General features: G+C 39.7%; 1 protein-coding gene across 1 annotated transcript in view; it reads left to right on the top strand.

Annotated features, from left to right (window-relative positions):
* Window positions 1-21,485, top strand: part of cubn (cubilin (intrinsic factor-cobalamin receptor)) — an 81,109-nt gene that overhangs the window by 37,960 nt on the left and 21,664 nt on the right. Inside the window, exons 25-45 of the mRNA XM_026180665.1 lie at window positions 1,692-1,873; window positions 2,939-3,095; window positions 3,664-3,854; window positions 5,615-5,774; window positions 6,996-7,177; window positions 7,784-7,952; window positions 8,248-8,429; window positions 9,462-9,615; window positions 9,830-9,946; window positions 10,062-10,175; window positions 10,695-10,823; window positions 10,965-11,097; window positions 12,446-12,651; window positions 13,063-13,244; window positions 14,435-14,627; window positions 15,668-15,865; window positions 16,965-17,111; window positions 17,799-17,989; window positions 19,347-19,515; window positions 20,559-20,733; window positions 21,067-21,245. Of these exons, the coding sequence (XP_026036450.1) occupies window positions 1,692-1,873; window positions 2,939-3,095; window positions 3,664-3,854; window positions 5,615-5,774; window positions 6,996-7,177; window positions 7,784-7,952; window positions 8,248-8,429; window positions 9,462-9,615; window positions 9,830-9,946; window positions 10,062-10,175; window positions 10,695-10,823; window positions 10,965-11,097; window positions 12,446-12,651; window positions 13,063-13,244; window positions 14,435-14,627; window positions 15,668-15,865; window positions 16,965-17,111; window positions 17,799-17,989; window positions 19,347-19,515; window positions 20,559-20,733; window positions 21,067-21,245 (3,510 nt within the window). The remainder of the gene's footprint in view (window positions 1-1,691; window positions 1,874-2,938; window positions 3,096-3,663; window positions 3,855-5,614; window positions 5,775-6,995; window positions 7,178-7,783; window positions 7,953-8,247; window positions 8,430-9,461; window positions 9,616-9,829; window positions 9,947-10,061; window positions 10,176-10,694; window positions 10,824-10,964; window positions 11,098-12,445; window positions 12,652-13,062; window positions 13,245-14,434; window positions 14,628-15,667; window positions 15,866-16,964; window positions 17,112-17,798; window positions 17,990-19,346; window positions 19,516-20,558; window positions 20,734-21,066; window positions 21,246-21,485) is intronic.

The raw sequence follows: 21,485 nt of genomic DNA, 5'->3' as shown, positions 1-21,485 counted from the left end.
GTGGTAGTGGGCACATCTGCTATATTGAGATAATCCATCCCACCTCACAGGTGTGCCACATCAGGATGCTGATCTGACATCATGAGTAGTGCACAGGTGTACCTCAGACTGCCCACAACAAAAGGCCACCCTGGAATGTGCAGTTTTTTGCGCTATTGGGGGTCTGGGGACCCAGAACCGGTCAGTATCTGGTGTGACCACCATTTGCCTCATGCAGTGCAACACATCGTCGCATGGAGTCTATCAGATTGTCAATTGTGGCCTGTGGAATGTTGGTCCACTCCACTTCAATGGCTGTGCGAGGTTGTTGGATATTCGTGGGAACTGGTACACGCTGTCGTATACGCCGGTCAAGCACATCCCGAACATGCTCAATGGGTGACATGTCCGGTGAGTATGCTGGCCATGCAAGAACTGGGACATTCTCAGCTGCCATCTGCCCTGAACAATGTGAACCATGATTCATCCGTGAAGCGCACACCTCTCCAACGTGCCAGACGCCATCGAATGTGAGCATTTGCCCACACAAGTCTGTTACGGCGACGAGCTGGAGTCAGGTCAAGACCCCAATGAGGACGACGGGCATGCAGTTGAGCGTCCCTGAGACGGTTTCTGACAGTTTGTGCAGAAATTGTTTGGTTGTGCAAACCAATTGTTCCAGCAGCTGTCTGGGTGGCTGGTCTCAGACGATCTTGGAGGTGAACCTGCTGGATGTGGAGGTCCTGGGCTGGTGTGGTTACACGAGGTCTGCGGTGGTGAGGCCGGTTGGATGTGCTGCCATATTCTCTGAAACGCCTGTGGAGACGGCTTATGGTTGAGAAATGAACATTCAATGCACGGGCGACATTCCTGCTGTCAGCACGCCAATTGCACGCTCCCTCATTGCTTGTGGCATCTGTGGCATTTTGCTGTGAGACAAAACTGCACATTCCAGGGTGGCCTTTTGTTGTGGGCAGTCTGAGGTACACCTGTGCACTACTCATGATGTCAGATCAGCATCCTGATGTGGCACACCTGTGAGGTGGGATGGATTATCTCAATATGGCAGATGTGCCCACTACCACACATTTGGACTGATTTGTGACCACTGTTTGGGAGGGATGGTTATATTGTGTATCTGGAATGAATTTTAGGTCTCTACGTCCATCCCATGGGGAATGGGAGCAGTAACAAAGGTGTTGCGTCTATATTTTTGTTGAGTGTATGTATATGTATACATATATATATATATATATATATATATATATACATATATGTGTGTGTCATTGTTGGAATGCTACTACACAAGTAACCCTGGCTGAAGGGGTTACCCAACATCCACAATGTCTCAAACTATATATAGGTTATATAGTTTTTTGTAAAGAGGACCTGAAACACTGAAAGGACCCTCTCCACAGTCCACCTGCTGATTGAAGCTTATGAGGGAATTGTCTAGCTATACTTCCATCTTCTTATCTAAGGCGTAAGCCAGCTGACCAGTTGGTATGTTTCACAAGACTTTATTTCATACCTTTAATAATAACAAGAAATGTTTACCCTTTACTGTACAACAATTACAGCATGTAGAAAACAGTACTTTTTCATTTCAAGTTTGATTGTAACAGTAAAATGTAAAAAAATAAATAAATAAAAATATGCTTTCTGTCTTTTTTCCCCTCATCTACATGTTTTATTTTATCCTTTGTTCCAAGGCTGTGGAGGGACGTTGACAACTGCATCTGGAGCATTCTCCTCTCCTAACTACCCGCTACCCTACCACCCAAATACTGAGTGCTACTGGAACATTAGGACCAACCAGGGCAACAAACTCCTGCTCTCTTTCTCTGATTTCCATCTGGAATCTAATGCTAACTGTTATTATGATTATGTGGCTGTGAGTATTCTACCTCTAAGTCATATGGTTGCATTGTTATGCAAGACTAAAGTATGAAAGTAATTGAACGTTTCATTTTGGGGCATATTCAAACATTTTCTAATGGATGTACATAACTGTAGATAAACATGGATGCGCAGCAGGCTTACTCAGCTTGGTGTTTGAAAACAACAACAAAATCATTACAAAGCTAGACTGAAGTAGGTTTTTTTCAGTTTAGGGTATAAAACAACTTGCTTGGAGGTGTCAGTGGGATCTAAAGGACTCGGAGAAAGCCAACACTCAGCCCAGAGGCTTTATCAGATTATGAAAAAAGATTGGAGAAAAAAGGAGAGAAAAAGGAGTCAAGGTTTAGTTCATTCTTGGTGTTTTTATTCTAATGAGTACTAGAAGCCAGTATAACTCTGCTAAGAGGGGACTGATGTGCTCTCTGTCATTGGTTTTCATTAATAACCTTGAAACAGAATTCAGGATAACCTGCAGCCTATTTGTAGTTTTATGGGGAAGCCCAACAAAGGGAGCACTGTAGTGACCCACTTTACCAGAGATAAATACATTAGTTTTTCAGCATAATGACAAGTCAGGAAGGGTCAAATTTTGGTGATATTCCCAAGTCTGAAGAAAGCTATCCTGGTAATGAAGTTTTAAAGCACATTTCAGAATCTAAAATAACTGCAAGAAGGAAGTCAACAGAATTTTCAAATCGATACCATAGGTGTAGCAACTTAAAATCTTGGATGAGTTTGAATCTCAATGAGATCAAGGTCAAAGGTTAGAGGTCAAGTTTTCTGGAAATTGATTTGGAAAGTGATACCATGAGTGTATCTACTAGGAGGCAGAGGGGTAGCACTGGTGGCTGCCAGTATTTTAGGTTGGTGTAATTATGACAAAGTAGTGCATATTTTGTTAGATTTTGTTTGCTTTTTTTTCATACACATATGTAAACAAGTTGTTACTCCCTGTGTTGAAAATAACACTTTCAAAAATTTCAATTATTGAAATTGTTTTTCTTTAGTTCATTTTACTTCTAAATTTCATTTTGTTTCTGTTATCTGTATCTGTTAGGTACATGATGGCAACAGCAGCAGTGCTCCACAACTGGCCAAGCTGTGTGGCAGTGACCTGCCGAGTACCATCAACTCTTCCAGCAATGAGCTCTACGTCAAACTCCGCACAGACAGCAGCGTCAACGCAGGAGGCTTCCTTGCCTCCTACACTTCTCGTAAGAAAACATATTTTGTTTCTTTACATTATCTATGTTTGTGAATTTAAATAATTACGAAGATTTGGAGCAATTCTGATAATTTATGAGATATTACCAGAGATGGCCAAAATTGTATTTAAATTAGTGCTTTTAGCGTTAATCTCGTTAAAATGATGTTAACGCCATAACCGCATTAACACGGCATCAGCTTGTTTACGCGTTAGTGCCATGTAGCCCCGCGCACAGGGCGATCCACGCTAACTCGCTAACGGAGATTTACTGCGTTAATGCGGTTATGGCTTTAAGGTCATTTTATTTAGATTAACACTGACAGCACTAATTTAAATAATAGAAGTGTTGGATAAAAACATCAGGCCACAAGGTCAGATAAAATTAGTCATCATCAGTGATAACTAAAATACTTGAGTTTGCTATATATGCTATTACATAACTTTCTTGTTCTTGTAAAGATGGCTAACAAATGATAATGATGATCCTGCACATATTCTTTTTAATAATTTCCATTTATCGGAGTAGGAATACCATATGTGATCTTCTTATTGTGTTCAATATTTCTTTATTTCAGAATGCAATAGTATTTTGATCTCTGGCAAACACAGAGGAGTGATCGAGTCACTGAACTTTCCCAACAACTATCCGGACAACAGCCAGTGTAGCTGGACAATCCAAGCCAGCGGTGGAAATACCGTCAACTACACCTTTACAGCCTTCCAGCTAGAGGCCACCTCTGCTGCTTGTACATTCGATTACATTAAGGTAACACATCCACATCTCTCAACATTATAAAAGAAAATAAATAAAAGAAAGAATGACTCGAAACTCTCACCAGGCATGTTTGTAAATAAACAAAATTTGATTTTGTGCATCTTTTCAATCCAATTTGTTTACAAAAATTTAAATACTTGTATATACAACTGACCCCTTTGGTTTTTTATTATGTGACATTAACTAAAGATAACAGTTACTAAAATTTGCAACTATCCCAATAAAATAAACATCTATAAATTGGCTGCTGAAATAAGTTTCAACGTTTTGTGAGTTAATGATTTGCTTTAAATGACTGCTACTTTAACATTATCTGTTTTTCCCTCCTTCAATGATAAAACGTCCTCATTATGCAACTTCTGGCAGACCCACAAAAAGTTATAAGAACTTAAGCTGCATGGTTCATGAGTTTAAGGAGAGCAACAGGATAACAACCAGAAAACGAAATTTGCCTGTTTTTAAATGTTACCTGTCAGAGATGCTAAAGGAAATCTGAGCTGTAATGACTTCAATGGCAGATGCTATTTCGCACATGTAAAAACATGTCACAGTGTGACTGAGGAAATCTGTGATGTTAAGGAGAAAATTCTCTCTACACCTCTTTATCTGCTAACTCCTTAAATCGTTGTCACCTGGGAAGTGCCCATTGAACACTGAGTCGTCTGAGCAAAACTCAAAATAATGAACGAGCTAGTGGAGGAAATGTCAGCGGGAAACATCATTGAATTATTCTCACCTGCTTGGACATCACCTGCGACCCTCATCTCAAAAGTAGGAAGCCCTGTTTCTGTGTTAATTACATAAAGCAGTGTGTGGTCATGTAGACAGATGCTCACCCTTTGACCACCATTTAGGAAATGCTAGACTCCCTGGCTGCCTTGAGTCTTCTCCACTATTGACATGGACAATAGATACTGGCAGTGCCAGATGGAGAATAGATGAGATAAGACTGTTTTTAACCTTTCCTGCAGGATTATATCAAATCAAGGTCATAGCCTTCAGTCTATGCACCAGCAACCTTCCAGTAACTAATGGAAATAACCTATTATCTGGATGACATAATCATCTATTCATCATCATGGGAACAGTACCATGAGGGCATCCCCACACTATTCCAAAAGCTCCAGGAGGCCAAGCTGACTGTCAATATGAAAAACTCCAACCTTTTCAGAACATATTTCAGATTCCTTGGTCACATCGTGTCATTTCCAATTAACATCAAAGGAGATCAAAGGTTTCCTTGCATGGCTGGCTCATACTACCAGATTGTTCCCAATTTTTCACAACTGTCTGAACCACTGAATGAATTGCAACGCAAAGGATGTATGTCAGACTTCTTTTCAAGACCTGTCTGGTCTCCCCATTCATCCGGGGTCATCACCGATGCCAGTGATGTAGGCCTGGGAGCATGAGTTTGGAAAAGAGGAAGTACTGGGGAATTGCAGTGATATTGTGAATAGAGTAGGCAGAACTTAAGAATTCTGCCACTGAGAAGTGTTTGGCTCTGGTATGGCCTAGAAAGGCGGCGATGCCAAGTGGAAGGGGAATGCTTTACTGTGGTCACAGACCACTGCGCTAAACACTAGAATGGCCAAACAATTTTTAAACATAATTAATTATGTATGCTGTGCAATCATTCCACACTGGAAAAAGAACAGTTCAAAGAAATCGTAGCAAGCCCCAAATTAGCATGGCATTCCTGCCCATTTTCAGTGCATACTTTCTGCTTTCTCTGTATATCCTTGCCCTAGCTCTATGATGGGCCTAACCAAGAAGCGCCTCTGATTGGCACATTCTGTGGATACACTCCTCCCCCGGCCGGCAGCACTACAAGCTCAGCCCTCAACATTGTGTTCAGAACTGATTCAACTGTTTCGACATCAGGCTTCCAGATGATGTGGTACCAAAATGGTAAGAGGGAAATATATTTGATTGTTATAGACCAGATCAAGAGAACCATTACAAACATACTGTGTACTATAGTATTTAAAATAGTTTTTAAAACATTTATATAAATAAATGAAATTGAATTTTTGTATTTTTAAATACGTGCTACTAACTTAGCACAGAGATCTAATCTCTCTAGCGTGTTCTGGATCTGCTCTGGGGTCTCCTCCTAGGTCAACACACCTCACCTTGAAGCCATCAAGAAGGCATTCTGGTGTGTTGGCCAAACCACCACATGTGGAGGAGTTTTCACTCTTCACTGAGTCCTTCCCGATCAAACTTATCACCTTATCAATAAGGAAGATCTCTGACATCCTCATTTCATCTATCAGTTTTCACAATTTTATTTTTTCCTTCACTATCGAGAGATCATGGCCGCAAGTGAGAGCAGGAATGTCAACCAGTAAATCAACCACTCTGCACACTCTCCAGCACAACTGACCATTGTAACTAAACGCTGACTAATAATAGAAGTACTGCATCTCATATACCGAGGTGCATCCACACACTGAGGCTACGTCCACACTAGCCCAGATAGATTTGAAAACGGCGTCTGAAAACGCTTCGCGTCCACACTATCTTTTTCAGTTGTTTTCACAGAGATGTGCGTCCACATTGAAACAGCCGAAAACACTTACTGTGCATGCATGAAACGCAAGACGATTCGACCTGCCTCATTTCTGTCTGCCGCTTATTTACTTTCCGGCTCTTTGAATCGTCGCGGCAAAATGTCGAGGAAAAGCATCGAGTTTTTTAAATGGACTAACAATGAGTTAGAGTTGTTGCTGTGAGTAACACAAAAGTACAAAGTTGCAAAAGCGAGTGAGAATTAAAGAATTTGAGGACTACATCTCCTTTGTCTCTTCAGATTGTCACACATATAGAGAGAAGGTGTGACTTTTGCAGGTAGTGGAGGTAGTTTTTTCTTTGACGGTATACTATAAAGGCAGTTTTAAGTTTATACTACACTTGTCAGCTGGCTGTTGGTTTTTATCTCTGGTTTTGATAAGAGTTAATGCGTGCTTTATTGCATCTTTTCTCATGCTTTCTCTTCACCTTCCTTTCTTCTGCTGACAAAAGTGCTGTGAAAATCTCTTTATTAAAAGTGTTGTTTAGTCTAAATAATTACTGAAACAAAATAATACTAATTTGATGCATGATTTAGTGATTTCTTTGTCCCTGCAGGTTGTGGTGGGGATCTCTCTGGTCCCAGTGGCTCCTTCAGCAGCCCAGGCTACCCTAACAGATATCCAGATAACAGAGAATGTATATGGTATATCACCACATCAGCTGGCAGCAGTATAACTATCACCATCCATGAATTTGATGTTGAGTACCACCAAGACTGCAACTATGATGTGCTGGAGGTAAGACACAGACGTTGGCTTAGTAGTAGTCAGTTCATAAACATACCAAAAGCTGAATTCATGACAAAACTCATATAATTTTAATTCAGTTCAGTTGAATTAAGCACTGAATGACAAAAACCCCCACAAAAACAGTGGCCGACAGCACTGTACACAACAGTAGACTGGTGCGTAATAAGCAAGCGAATAATGCAGAAAACAGAGATTTGAGACGGGAAACTGTTCTCTCAGTTCACTGGGAGAGAGAGAGAGAGAGAGAGAGCTGTGCAGGAAGTGCGATTTTATCATAGTGGAAGCAAAACAGCCAAAGTCAGAGGAAATTCATGACGATGTTGTTCAACCGTGAAGCGTAGTTTTGATCTTCTTTTGCTGCTGGTTCAGTGAATTTTGGTCAGAGAGTGATTAATATTTGAGATTTGATGATTGATGATGATTATTGGGGGGGGGGGGGGTCATAAGCCCCCTAACCCCCCTGGAAATGACGCCCCTGACTGAAACTATTGTGATTGGTTGGGGTTCATGGCAGAAGGCAATAAATTGACCTGGTTGTTGACTTGATTTCTTTTTCATTTGATTATTTATTGAATTGATGTCATTTCTCCTCAGGTTTATGGAGGGCCAGACTTGTCAGCCCCACAGCTGGCTAAGCTATGCAGCACTACATCCACCCCAATGCATGTCTCCAGCACTGGCAACCTTCTCACTGTGCGCTTCAAATCTGATGCCTATGTCAGTGGTCGAGGATTCAATGCAAGCTGGACTGAAGTCCAGGGAGGTGGGTAGGCATCATTAAATACAGCTTTTACAGCTCTGCATGCTTCTTCTGGATGCAGCATCAGAGCTTTGGGTTTTGCAGTTTGATTATAGACTTTGTAGCTGGGTGCAATATTTTACAGAAATGTAGCTGTTGTAGTCTCAACTGGATTGAAGTTGTTACTACTGAAATAGTTTTTGACTGCTGACAATTCACCACCTGTTATCTTTCTTCCATTTTAAATTACAAAGCCTTAAGAGTTTATGTATATATACAGTACTCTGTAGGTTTTAATAAACTCTCTTTCTTCTTGCAGGCTGTGGAGGCCCAGTCACAGCACCTTCAGGGGAAATCCATTCTCCTTTGTATCCCAACAGCTATCCAAACAATGTGGATTGTTCCTGGGTCATCAGCGTGGATCCCAACCACCGTGTCTTTCTGAACTTTACAGACCTGGACATTGAATATCACAGCAGCTGTAACTTTGACTATGTGGCTGTAAGTGACTGAATAGCAACTGGTTGGTGCAATATTAAAGCAGCTGTCTTTGGTTGTTGCTGTGTGCTGTATCTAAGGCTGACAAGGCAAAGACAGGCAAAAGCACTATCACTGCTTGAAAAGCCAGCAAACTAAGAAAGTCCACAGTGAACTTTTCATTCTTGTGCCTGATTTATTAATCTATACACTTCCATTCGGTGTGACTCAAGACAATTAGGCTCTTTCTGAATTTTTTTAATGTAACTTTTATTTTTTATTTTATTTGATGCAAACCATCATAGAATAACAAATTATAAAATCACATGTAACATGCATACATGTAAGACCAAAAAAAACAAGTCCGAGTCAACAAGTAAAGTAATACAAAGTCCAGCTTATCAATAGCAAATTGCACTCCTTAGTTAGCTCTGAGGGAGGGAGACAAGAGATATGTATAAAAAAAATCCCCACTCCCCTGTGGGGTGGTCTTTCTATCTCTTAAGATTAAATTCCACTTCCACCAGCAGTTTTTTCTACACTGTTTCTAAGTGCTTCCTATCTAACATTTATGCACATTCATACTCTGATGGATGCATCAGAGAGCAGCATGGGGTTAGTATCTTGCCCAAGGATATTTAGTATGTAGACTGGGGCTGAAAAACCAAGCGTCCAGTTAGTAGGTGACCCGCTCTACCACCTGAGCTACAGCCACCTTCACCCCATATATATCTGTATACTCAGTATATTTTTGCAGGACTTCTACAGGACTTCTCAGAGTATGCAAGCAAATACAGTTAAAAATGAAGTTTTTGTATCAATTAATCATAAACCCATCAATATTCTTTTTTTGTAATGAGATATGTGCATTTTGCATCATGGCGTAGTTTGACTAAGCTGTCACGTAAGAACTAATGTGCACCCCAGTCAATATGAAGGTGTTTTCTGTGCTCAAAATTTATGAAAATAGATGCATGAAAAGTGATTTGTTTGTTCATTTATTATGTGCCAACACAACCACAGTTTTACTGAAAACATATGCTTGTCCATTGGTAGATCCATGATGGTCCAACCTCATCTTCTCCTCTGCTTGGTCGTGTGTGTGGTTCCAGTGTTCCTCCCTTCACTTCCACCCAGAACACAATTTATGTTCGCTTTAGGTCAGACTCCAGTGGCAACCACCGTGGGTTCAGCGCTCGCTTCTCTGAGGGTCAGTCTTCTTTAACCTCTTTGCACTTGAACACTGATATAATTTGTCTGCTGTAGTGGGATTGTCCACTCATGCCTCTGTCCCTGCTACATCAGAGAAGACTGCTTCAGTTTTCAGTTCAGTTTTCCTCCTTTTTAGCTGCAAACAGCTTGATCTCCATGTTCTGGTTGCCAAAGCCAGAGTGCAGGTGACAATGTACTTTTGTTTTCAACAGCTTGTGGTGCAACGATTGTAACAGATGATAATGGTGGGGCCATTGCATCACCAAGGTATCCAGCACAATACCCACCTAATCAGAACTGTAGTTGGATCATTAGAGCACAGGAACCATGTGAGTTGCTTTAGTTAAAGAGGACTAGAAAATGTCATTCTTTTATATATTTCATATAGAAAAACTTGAGATGCAAACTGTTCCAATAACCACTGACTTGTCTTTTTGTGCCCAGTAAACCACGTGACCCTTTCATTCACTGACTTTGACTTAGAGATGATCTTTGCCAATTGTTCTCACGATTTCTTGGAGATCTTGGACGGAGACAATTACGATTCACCTACTATAGGTAAATATTCACTATATGTGTCTTTGCTTGTCTGTTTTTGGTAAGAGTTAGGTTTAGAAGGGTGGTGCTTGCCTAAGCTAACCTTTCTAATCATAAGAGAAGAGATGTGCTGAATCCTGAAAACAATATCCTATTGAGTATCAGACCACAGCGCCTTTTTATCAGCCCAGTTTCCACATAAGGTTGGTGTCGTTCTGTGACAATGCCTTTTTCACCTGGTTTGGATATTCTTGTAATGTAATATGTTGCATTTAATTTCACTGGCTCAAATACAATCTTTATTTCATTTCAACAATGAATGGCATTCTACCAGGAGCAGTGCAAATTAGCAGTAGAAAAATGAGCAGACCCAATAAGGGAGCGAATAGTCTACCAACCAAAATAAGCACAGGTTTTATGGATGTGTTCTCTCTGGAAAAATTATGACAATTCAGATCAATGATAGCCAAGTGAAAAAGAATTAACATTTTTGAAATTAACTTTATGTTAAAATTACAACTTAATGTTGTCTTTTGTTAGGGCGCTACTGTGGATCTGAAATACCTCACCCAGTGACATCCTTCAGCAACTCTTTGGTAGTCAAATTCATCTCTGACCAGTCCTACTCCAGAAAGGGTTTCAGAGCTGCCTACTCGGGCTCCACTTCTAGTAAGTCATACTGGGTCACACTGCTTATATCCACACACAATAAGAAATGATCAAAACCAATTAAAAATCACGTTACTATCATGCATACACACTCTTACGGACAAGATATCCAGGTTTTTTCTTTTTATTTCCTTTACTCAGGTTGTGGAGGAGATCTTGTGATGGAGACTGGTGCATTTAACAGTCCTAACTATCCAGATGCTTATCCACCTAATGTGGAATGTGTGTGGACCATCCGCAGTTCACCAGGAAACCGCATCCAGCTCTCGTTTATGTTAGTCAATTTAAGCATGATTTTTTGACTTTGGAAGAATCTATCAGAGTTAGCTTGTAAATAAGTTCCTATCAGCAGTATTCCATAGACAGGCATTACTAGTTGACTGGCTATCCGTGGGAGTGGCTTTAGGGGGTCATCTACTAATCAGAGGGTTGGTGGTTCAATCTCTGGCTTCTCTAGTCTGCATGAGTAAGGAGGAATACCAAGTTGCTCTCTGATGTGTTAATGAGTATAAATGTGTGTGAATGTAAGACAGGAAGCACTTATGCCTGATTTATACTTCTGGCTTACAGACTTATGGTTATGTTGTAAGTTACAACATAGTTTTTCAGCTGAATCATAATAGAGTCATTAGGTATAGAAAAAGGTGCTTGTATGAATGGATGAATGTTGTATAAGATCTTCCAGTAGAGTAGAAAAGCAATGTATAAGACCTTATCATATACCATGAAAGGTTTGACTATAACGTTTTAGATAGTAGTTAGAACATATTTATTTAAGAACCACCTGGAGCACAAATTAGTGTCTCAAAAATTAACACACCCAACCATTTATGTCCTAACAAAAATAATAAGAATAACTAAAGGCTTTACAAGTGTGTCTCTCTGAAAACACTGTGGCACTTGCCTGTTAGAAAAAGCTTAACTGTGTGAGGTCCTGAGGATTGAGACTCAGGTGGAGAGCTGATTAAGTAATACAATCTGTTACAAACTATTACAAAATACCTTTATTAATATAAATAGCTCTAATGTATAAATATCCTGATATATTACACAAAAATATAAAAGAAATCTGAAATTGAGGTGCCCTTCTTATCATACTGACAGTTATGTTCTCTGAGAGGATGTGCAGATAAGGGTGTACAACAAAATGCAGTGTATCCTTTAAGATAGGGAAATTGTAAAGAGCCATTCTCTGTGTGGATTTTCTGTGGTGCATTTGGGTAATCTCGGTCTCTCACTCTGATGGGCCAGCACATTATGGAGTGGGTGGGAGGTATTGTCCAGCAATGTCCTTATATTAGACAACATCTGGCTATCTGTAACCACCTTCAGAGAATGCATCTCCATTTCCACAATGCTGGCCTTAAGGATGGTGATGTTATATGTATGATTCAGCAGAATAATTTAAACTTCCCACTGTGCTAAAATAGCCTTAGAAACAAATGACAACTGATACACTCTGCTACTTAAACAAATAGCACTACACCTCTTCTTAGGTGTCTGTTACATGAACTAAAGTTAGATAATTCACTCTTGTACCACTGTTAATTTATGACTTTTCCATACACACAGGAACCTATATTAGTAAATATGACAAACAATCGCATTGTGTTTTGTTTTAGTACATTTCAGCTCCAAGGAGACTCTGATTGTCAAAATGACTACCTGGAAATCAGAGAAGGCAACGCCACTGGGCCTCTAGTCGATCGCTTCTGTGGAAACTCGCTTCCTTCCAACTACACCTCTGTCATTGCTCATATCATGTGGGTCAAGTTCGTCTCAGACGCTTCAGTTAGTGGAGCAGGATTCAGAGCCACCTTCTCACACTGTGAGTGTCTGTGTATGAGAGAATTAACCAGCCATCTTCTATATCATCATTTTTCTCAGGTTCTCAGATTTTTCTCCTGAGGTCAGTACTAGGGATGGATAAGGGTATTACTGGTCTGTGATCCTAAATATGTCACCAAAAGAATAAAACCAGCATATTATTTTTAATAAGATATTTGAGATTATGCTTTTTATACCTCGAGTTTTAGTGAAGAGACTGTGTAGAGATGGAACGTTATATATACAGTTTCAACCTTCTTTACATGTGGGTTGTAGTCATAACCTCATTGTAGGTAAGGTGTGTTGTGAATCAAAGAAAGTCAGTGTCAGTTCAGCCAGTTATGTTCTGTGTAACCAATAAAAAAAGGATATAATGAGAAATGTTTCTTTTTTCTGTGTCACTGCTCCACAGTGTATGGTGTTGATGTGACTGGGGAATCTGGTCAGATAGCATCCCCACTGTATCCCAGGACATACCCCAATAACGCTGACTACCACTGGACTGTAACTGTAGATGGAGACAGCTACATCCAAATCCGCTTCTTGGACATGGACATCGAGGATCTTTATGACTGCTACTATGACCACCTGAAAGTAAGATTGTGAATGCTCAGAGACTGCAATCTACAAACAATATCAGTCACATCTTTATAATATTGTACATACTTTTATTAACTTATGGCTCAATAACAACTCAGAATTTGTGGGAGAGTTGTGTGTGTGTGTGTGTGTGTGTGTGTGTGTGTGTGTGTGTGTGTGTGTGTGTGTGTGTGTGTGTGTGTGTGAGATCTATACCTCACATATTGTTATAGTGCAGCAGCTGAAGTTGTGTCGGCACCACTAACAATAGTCATGTGTTAAAGCACACCTGATGAGATAATGGACAACCATGTGTGTTCTATCGAAGGTCTGTGCCCATGTTCATGGTTCTGAAATTATAACACTTTATTTAATTTAATATTTATTTATTTAATGTTTTTAAACTTTATTAAAGTAAATGCTTTAATCAGAGTAAAAACCACACAAACTAAGTTTTCAGGATAGATCCACTGACTTCCCTTCTTTGAACCCCGTTGTGCAGGATGTAAAATTCCTGCAGCAGAAGAACCTGACACCAAAACTCGCATTGAGTTGCAAACAATTTTGCTTTTAGAATTAGGTTGCTGCGTAATTTATACATTTTTATCAAATCTGCATCTGACATTCCAAATGAACTGACACGAGTGGATTAATCAGTTTGCGCTTAATTTAAGTATTCTCCTCCTTACACTAGTTAGTATTTTGTCAGGATGGAGATGTTTAGTAAATAGTACAAAAAAACCCAACCAAAGATAATATAGATATTTTCTTTTGCATGTCCTGTTGCAATCTCCTAACCCCAATTTTGAAAGACAAAATCTAATTCTGTGTGATCTACAGATCAATGAATGGAATGGTTTTTATATTTGCTGTGACACTCAGTAGTGTGCAACATCTACAAAAGAGACAGACCAAAGCTATTGTAAACTATTGTGGACTAGGATAGTTGCCCAAAAGGCTGTCTGTTTACGGCTTTGCCTAATGCCTTCTGAGACACGGAGGGTCCAGAGAGTGTTTTTATTTACCGCGGCTGCAGCACACAAGCCGCCAGCTGCACATGCAACACACCACAATACCAAACAATCCCGCTTCCCCGTGTTTTTAACATGGCGAGCGTGATTGTGGATGCCGTGCAGGTGAGTCCCCACGGCACCACCGACCACGCCTCACCACAGCTTCTATTCTCAATCCTTGTGTCTCTGCAGATATTTGATGGTCCCAGTATTCATTACTACCCTATTGGGACATTCTGTGGTTTAAATCTGCCCCCTCCTGTAAGAAGTTTGGGAAGCACTGTCACTGTGCAGTTCAAGTCAGATGCAGTGTTGGGAGGAAAAGGTTTCCTTTTGGAATGGACTGCTATTCAGAACTCTGGACCACCACCCACTATCACACCAGGTGAGAAGCAGTAGTTTCTCAGCAGCCCTGTTACATAAACCCATGCATGACCCATATGCAGACTTATAGCTGGGAGGAAACAAAAACCTAACCTTTACTGTGGCTGATGTAGAATATCTGAGAATACTGCAGGGAAACACACAAGACAAACAAATTAAATAGAGAGAATGCCAATGGCATTATTTATTTATTTATTTATTTGTGCTTAATTATTTGCGCTTATTTATTGAACTGAAAGGCAATGTAGTGACTTGACTGTGAAGGTTCTCAGTCATCCAGGTCATCCTAGTCTAAGGAGCTTGGAAAGAAAAGCATCTGGATTTAAGTTGTTTGAAGATCCGAGAAGCTTCTTCTAGGGTCATATGGTGGAGAGTGCCAGATTTAAGCCCTGTGGGAGTGTCCCCTCAAGAGGGACAATGGACCCCCTAATGATCCTCTACCTAATCACACCAGCCAAGGTGTGAAGATGGGTGTAGGGCACAATCAGCCAAGGTTTCAGGTGAGCTCATTGTGAAACCTCACCCCACCCTATCATGTGATTTCCTGAGGTGAAATGGCCCAGGGTGTGAGTGGGCATTAAGGCGTCTGGAAGGGATCTCAAAACTAGATTATAGATCCCTTCCCAGATGCTTTAATGTTATTTTCGACAAGTTTGCTTTTTTCCTGTGGGACACTCCCACAGAGCTTAAATCTAGGACTCTCCACCATTTGACCCTAGAACTGAAGAAGCTTCTCAGATGAGAGGTGAAACATCTTCAAGCAACTTAAAGAAGTCCAGATGCTTTTCTTTCCAAATGTAGTGACTTTAGTATTGGGTAAGATGTTCACATTTCTGTGTACATGTAAGAACCCGGACTGCTGCTATCAGACTCTTAGTCAGGTGAGGAAATATATTTTCTTTAGTGATAGAAGGCAGTCCTGGTGACCATATTAATATGATTTTCAAAACTGAAGTCACTGTCCAAAATCATACGCAGGTCTCTGACTTACTGTGTTTCCGAAATGTTAAATACAACCTTGTTTTTCTGTATGTGTGCCAGGTGCATGCGGTGGAATGCTAATGACAGGAGAGACTCCTGGCTTCCTCTATTCTCCTGGCTGGCCAGAAAACTACCCTCCTAATCAGGAGTGTACCTGGTTGATACGTTCTCCAGACTCAACTGTAGAGCTTACTATCTTGTCTTTAGACATAGAGGACAGCCATACCTGCTACTTTGATAGCGTTGTTGTCAGAGATGGTAAGTAATTAAAGCCAACATTAAGGAATAATAGTGCTGATGGATTTTTAAGGTCATTCAATTTCAACTGATGAAATGACCATTTGTGTTTTCCCTGCTTTTAAAGATATTAAAAACAGTTTTCTTTGAAATTCAATGTGACATTCCCCCAGCCCAAACATGACATAATCTAACACCATCAAGTTGACTCTTATAGAAAGATTTGGTGTCTGATAGTAACATATCCAGAACTTGTGATGGCACCTGCCTTTCTTTCCCAAAATGAATTGTTGAAAAATTCATGTTCTTGTTTAGAGGCAGACCACAGCCTCAGACTTAATATTCTAGTAAGAGCAAAACTGACATGTTTTGTTTTGAGCTTAAATTCCACAACGTGTCTTATGCTTTAGGCTAAATTATGTGTAAATGACTTAAAGTGTTTAAAAACAAAAAATATTAGAGCACAAAAATGCATTTATGAAAATTTCAGCAAGTGATGCTTTACTGTTGTTATGTTATATTATGATATATATTATTCATTTTGTTTCATTTGTGGCAAATGACAGCATCTAATAACATACTGTGCAGCATTGTTATAGATCTCTTGATAATTCTCCCATCATTATTTACGTGTGGATTCTATATATCAAAACAACAGCTTTCTAATTGAGAAGTCTTTGCCTTGAGGAATGATCATTGTGAAATGTATGATGTCGTTGCAACATCCAACTTAAGATGCTTGTTTCATGAAGTGCTAGAGCTTCTCTGGACATGTCATTGATTGCTGAAGTGAAGATGGCTCGTGGATTACCTTGATTGTGCAATTTAGTGCAACTATAAACATGATTGGCACAGAAATATTTTTATTTTCTGTCCAAATCTTGTGATTTGAAATCTGCATTTCACTTAAAAAACATAAATTATTTGCATGGCAGTGCTTTCTTTTATATAAAGTAGTAAAAATTATTTTCTGCAGATGCTTATTTAAACCAGATAACATGAAAGACCCTAAAGTCAGTGCCCTGGACTTGTAGAGAGCATTTATATGTCCACCTGACTGTTGTTGGTTTGTTTGGCCTTCTGGACAGTTTAGAATGTCCTTTGTTTTGGTTACTCCCAGGCGCAAGCAGTCAGTCCCCTGTGCTGGCCAACGTATGTGGTCGGGATCATCCAGGATCTCTTCACTCAACAGGAGACTCCATGTACATCCATTTCTCCTCAGACGGCAGCATCAGTGGCCAAGGCTTTAATGCCTCCTACTCAAAAGGTGATACATTAGCAGTTAATTACTAAACTACACGACATATAACCATAAGATCAAAACAAAACACCAAGATGCTGAAATACTACACGCTTCAGTCTTAAAAAGACATAAAAGCAAATTGGGTGGTAGTCCTTTTTGTCCACAGTTCTCAGCTATGACAGAAGAAAGAGGTCATTTACTTTCAACATAAAGTAAGTTGTAACAAGCTTTCAGTGTGCGAACCTACCATAACTGCTTGAAGCATTCTCTCCTGTATGTCCATGTGAACCCATTAAAACAGATGGGCTCCCATTTGTTTTTGGTCACACTTTTAGGTCAAACTACTGTAACTGTAACCTTCGAGTCTTTTCTATACATGTTTTTGATGGACCCCCAAAGTTCATATGAGACATGAAAATGAGAAATAAATCCACACTTGTTGAATATAAGACAGTCCAAGAAGTCAAATTATAATTATACTATATAATAATTATTGCTAACTCCCTTAACTTGAGAATTGTTTTTGGTAATCCAGATTTAACATCCATGTAATGTTCGGTGATACGTTGTGGTGTTGTGGGCAGAAACACTTCCTTTCAGGTCATTTTTCATGATCAATATATTAACTGCCAGACTCCACAACTGCCACTACTCTACAACAATAATTATACTAGTAAGATGAATTATATGTGATACTTTTTCTTTTCATAGGTTGCGGTGGACTCCTGCATGTTGACAGAGGTGTAATGAGCACTCCCAATTACCCACAGAATTACCGGCCAGGTTTGGATTGCAGCTGGCACGTGATGGTGACACCTGGCTTTAGAATTTCTGCCACCTTCCAAACCCCCTTTCAGATCCAAGGCTTTGGAACTGGATGCAGTACAGGGGATTACCTGGAGGTAAACATACGGATAGCAAAAGCTACAAAAATAAAAATGTGAAAAAAAAAAATCCACATTGCTACAAGTGAGAAAATAGATTTTTGACCCTGTGGATGCACATAGACTGAAGTGATTACTGGCAATTAACAGCTGTTTTAAGCTGTTAAAGAATGAACATTTACTGGTGCTAGAAATCAATGACTGTGTTGTCCAGCTCGATCCAGTCTCAGTCCAGTCTGGACAGTATGCAGGGAATAGTTTGATCAAATGTGCTGTCCACTTAAGTCCCACCATGATGATGTAAAGTGAAACAAGCAACAGGCTTAGCTATATTTGACAAGTTTGCTTTTTTCTTTTTGCAGAAAACAATGGTAAATGGTAAATGGCCTGTATTTATATAGCACTTTACTTAATCCCTAAGGACCCCAAAGCGCTTTACACATCCAGTCATCCACCCATTCACACACATTCACACACTGGTGATGGCAGCTACATTGTAGCCACAGCCACCCTGGGGCGCACTGACAGAGGCGAGGCTGCCGGACACTGGCGCCACCGGGGCCTCTGACCACCACCAGTAGGCAACGGGTGAAGTGTCTTGCCCAAGGACACAACGACCGAGACTGTCCAAGCCGGGGCTCGAACCGGCAACCTTCCGATTACAAGGCGAACTCGCAACTCTTGAGTCACGATCGCCCCAACAAACAATTCTAACAATGCAATGTGAAAAAATGTGAAACAAAAGCATGCAAGAAACAAATGTAAATTGAAGTAAATTATTAAAGTGAGCATCTCAACACGTCACATAAAACCCCAAGAAAGTTGAAGGAAAATTTTATTTGTTGGAAAATTTTCCCACTTAGTTCATATTTGATGAAGCATGTTTTTGAACATCAGACAAGTAAGCATATGTAACGTCACATTATCAAAGTTACCTGATAGGGCAAAACGTCATATGTCATCAGATGGTGGCTATGTTCCAAGGTATTGATGTTACTACTTGTCTAATGTACTAACAGATAAATCATGTTAAGAGGAAATTTATATCCTTCCAAACTATTCTCAGTTTGGATTGCTGTGCACTGTCGAATTGGACCACCTGGATATGACAGTAACTTTTTTATTAATGCGTTTGATTAATAAAAAAGTTTGCAGAAGAAACTGTGATACATTGTGGTGTTTTTTAAAAACTGTGGTTATGTTTAAGTTTATTTTATAAACCTTACAGTGACAACAACAACAGTAGATGGGAGTACTAAGGTTCCTGAAAGTTTTTTTTCTGGTTTCAGAGCCCTGGTTGGACTTCCTGAAGTCACTGATCTTTTGATAAATTATTTCTATCGTTATTCACAGTTATCTTTCCCTTTCTCCACAGCTCAGGAATGGTCCAGATGGCTCTTCTCCATTACTTGGAGGACGACTGTGTGGTTCAAGCCCCCCATCTGTTCTCCAGACAACTGACAACCACCTCTTTATTCACTTTGTGTCCGATGCCAGTAATGAGGCCTCCGGCTTTAAGCTGGTATTCGAAGCCCACAGTCAAGGTAGAATCTTCACTTCATCACTATCACAGGAAATGTTTCAGTGCACAAAAGCGATCATTTCTAAACGTTTAGTCACGGTTGACAAGTTTTGAAATTGGAGGAAACATGGACTTGATGCCAACAGAACTCTAATTTAGGAACAATGTTTTCAGTTTTATGCTTACGAGAGGCAAAGGGAACTAAGTTGGCTTAAAGGGGGCGGGTGTAAAGTATCTTGTTCAGAAAGAAGATTAATTGAGGAGCTGCATTAATGCCCAGCATAAGACAAAGGTTATTTTGTAACTTTAAGTCATGCAAAGCTGCTGTAGTAAAGCCCAGGAGAAACTTTGGAGTTGGATATAAAATAATAGGTCCCTCTTTTTCAATTTTCAGCCTGTTTCCAAAAATGTTTGCTGTGTAAAATATTAATAAAACAAAATGTCATGGTTTAAAAGTCCATATTTAATTAAAAGAAGAATAAATTAAATGTTGAAAACATTGTTTTTTGGGTGAATTTAAAAAAAAAACGTATACTTTTCTTTCTTTGGTTACATACTGGTCATAATGTCATAAAGCTGTCTGTACTGTATGCAGGCCAGCTTAGCAAATGGACCCTTGTGCTATAGAGCTCTGCTGTTAGAATACAAATAGAATGAGGCTTATCATTGTCTTAGTATATTGCTCCAAAGTTTGCATATATTGTTTGGCATTATATCCATAATTATACCCATAATTTCCTAAATCTGTTTTTGATTTTGATTTGTCAAACCACGGGACATTTTGGCCCTTTACCTCAGACTATCTTGAATAACCTAAACAGAAAAGATGTGTTTCTGGATCTTTGTATATTTTGCATGGTAGAGTTTGCTTTTGCTGACTGTGTCCAAGCTGTGTCCATTGCAAATCTTTAACTTATTTTTGTTTGTTTTGCACAAATTTTCCTGGTATCCAAACTTTTTCTGAAGTAGGTTTAAAAAACCCCACAGAATATTATCTTTTCAAATTTACGTAGATGTTGGAAAACCTGTCACGTCTCTTATCTTGATCCTTCTATTTCTCCACAGGTTGTGGAGGTTTCATCGAGGTGAATGATAATGATCCTCCAGGGTACATTACTTCACCGAACTATCCACAGAATTACCCCCAGAACATTGACTGTATCTGGGTAATTACTGTGCCCAATGGGGAAGCTGTCCAGATTGACTTTGAGGATCAGTTCTACATTGAACCCACATCCAGGTACACCTTTACTTTCTCCTCTCTTGTTGTATTTATAGCTTCTTATTACCACATAAATATAGTAATTTTTGTCATTTTATTGAGTTTCATCCCAAGATTATTGGTAAATACATTTTAGCCTATCTATGTTTTTACAAAAGAAACTAAACTAAAGAACAAACAAACATTACAATCTTACTAAATTGGTTGGTGGTGTTATTAGTGTTTGAAGAACACAATATGTAAACTCTATCTAGAAACTCTTTCACTTTAGAAGAGTTGAAAACACTTTCACGTTTATTCGTGCCCCAAGTTTCAGGGCTTACAACATGTTTTTGTCCATTTATTCAACAGCTGTATGTACGACTACTTGGAGCTGCGTGATGGCTCAACATCCAACAATAACATCATTTCCCGTCTTTGTGGCAACACCCGACCATCTACTCAACATTCGACAGGTTCCTCCATGTGGCTTAGGTTTCGTACTGACGCCAGCGTCACGCACCAAGGATTCAAAGCAAAATACTCCATAGGTAAAGAATATCATGGTCATGCAGTCTGAAACTCATGACTGTGTCTGTTCTTCCCTCATTAATGTCTAGATTGGAAGTTGTAAACCAGTTAGCTGATGGTCTCATCATAAGACTGGCGTGGCAATTTTTTGATCAACTAGCAATAAAATTGTCTTTATCTAGGTCTGGTTGTAAGGTGCCTTGAGAGGCGGCATTCTTGTGGCATACAGACCGAAAGTTATGGGAAATTGTGCCAGTATC

The sequence above is a fragment of the Astatotilapia calliptera genome, chromosome 9 (assembly GCF_900246225.1).
Source record: "Astatotilapia calliptera chromosome 9, fAstCal1.2, whole genome shotgun sequence".
NCBI lineage: Eukaryota > Metazoa > Chordata > Actinopteri > Cichliformes > Cichlidae > Astatotilapia > Astatotilapia calliptera.
This window is presented reverse-complemented; position numbering and strand designations above follow the sequence as displayed.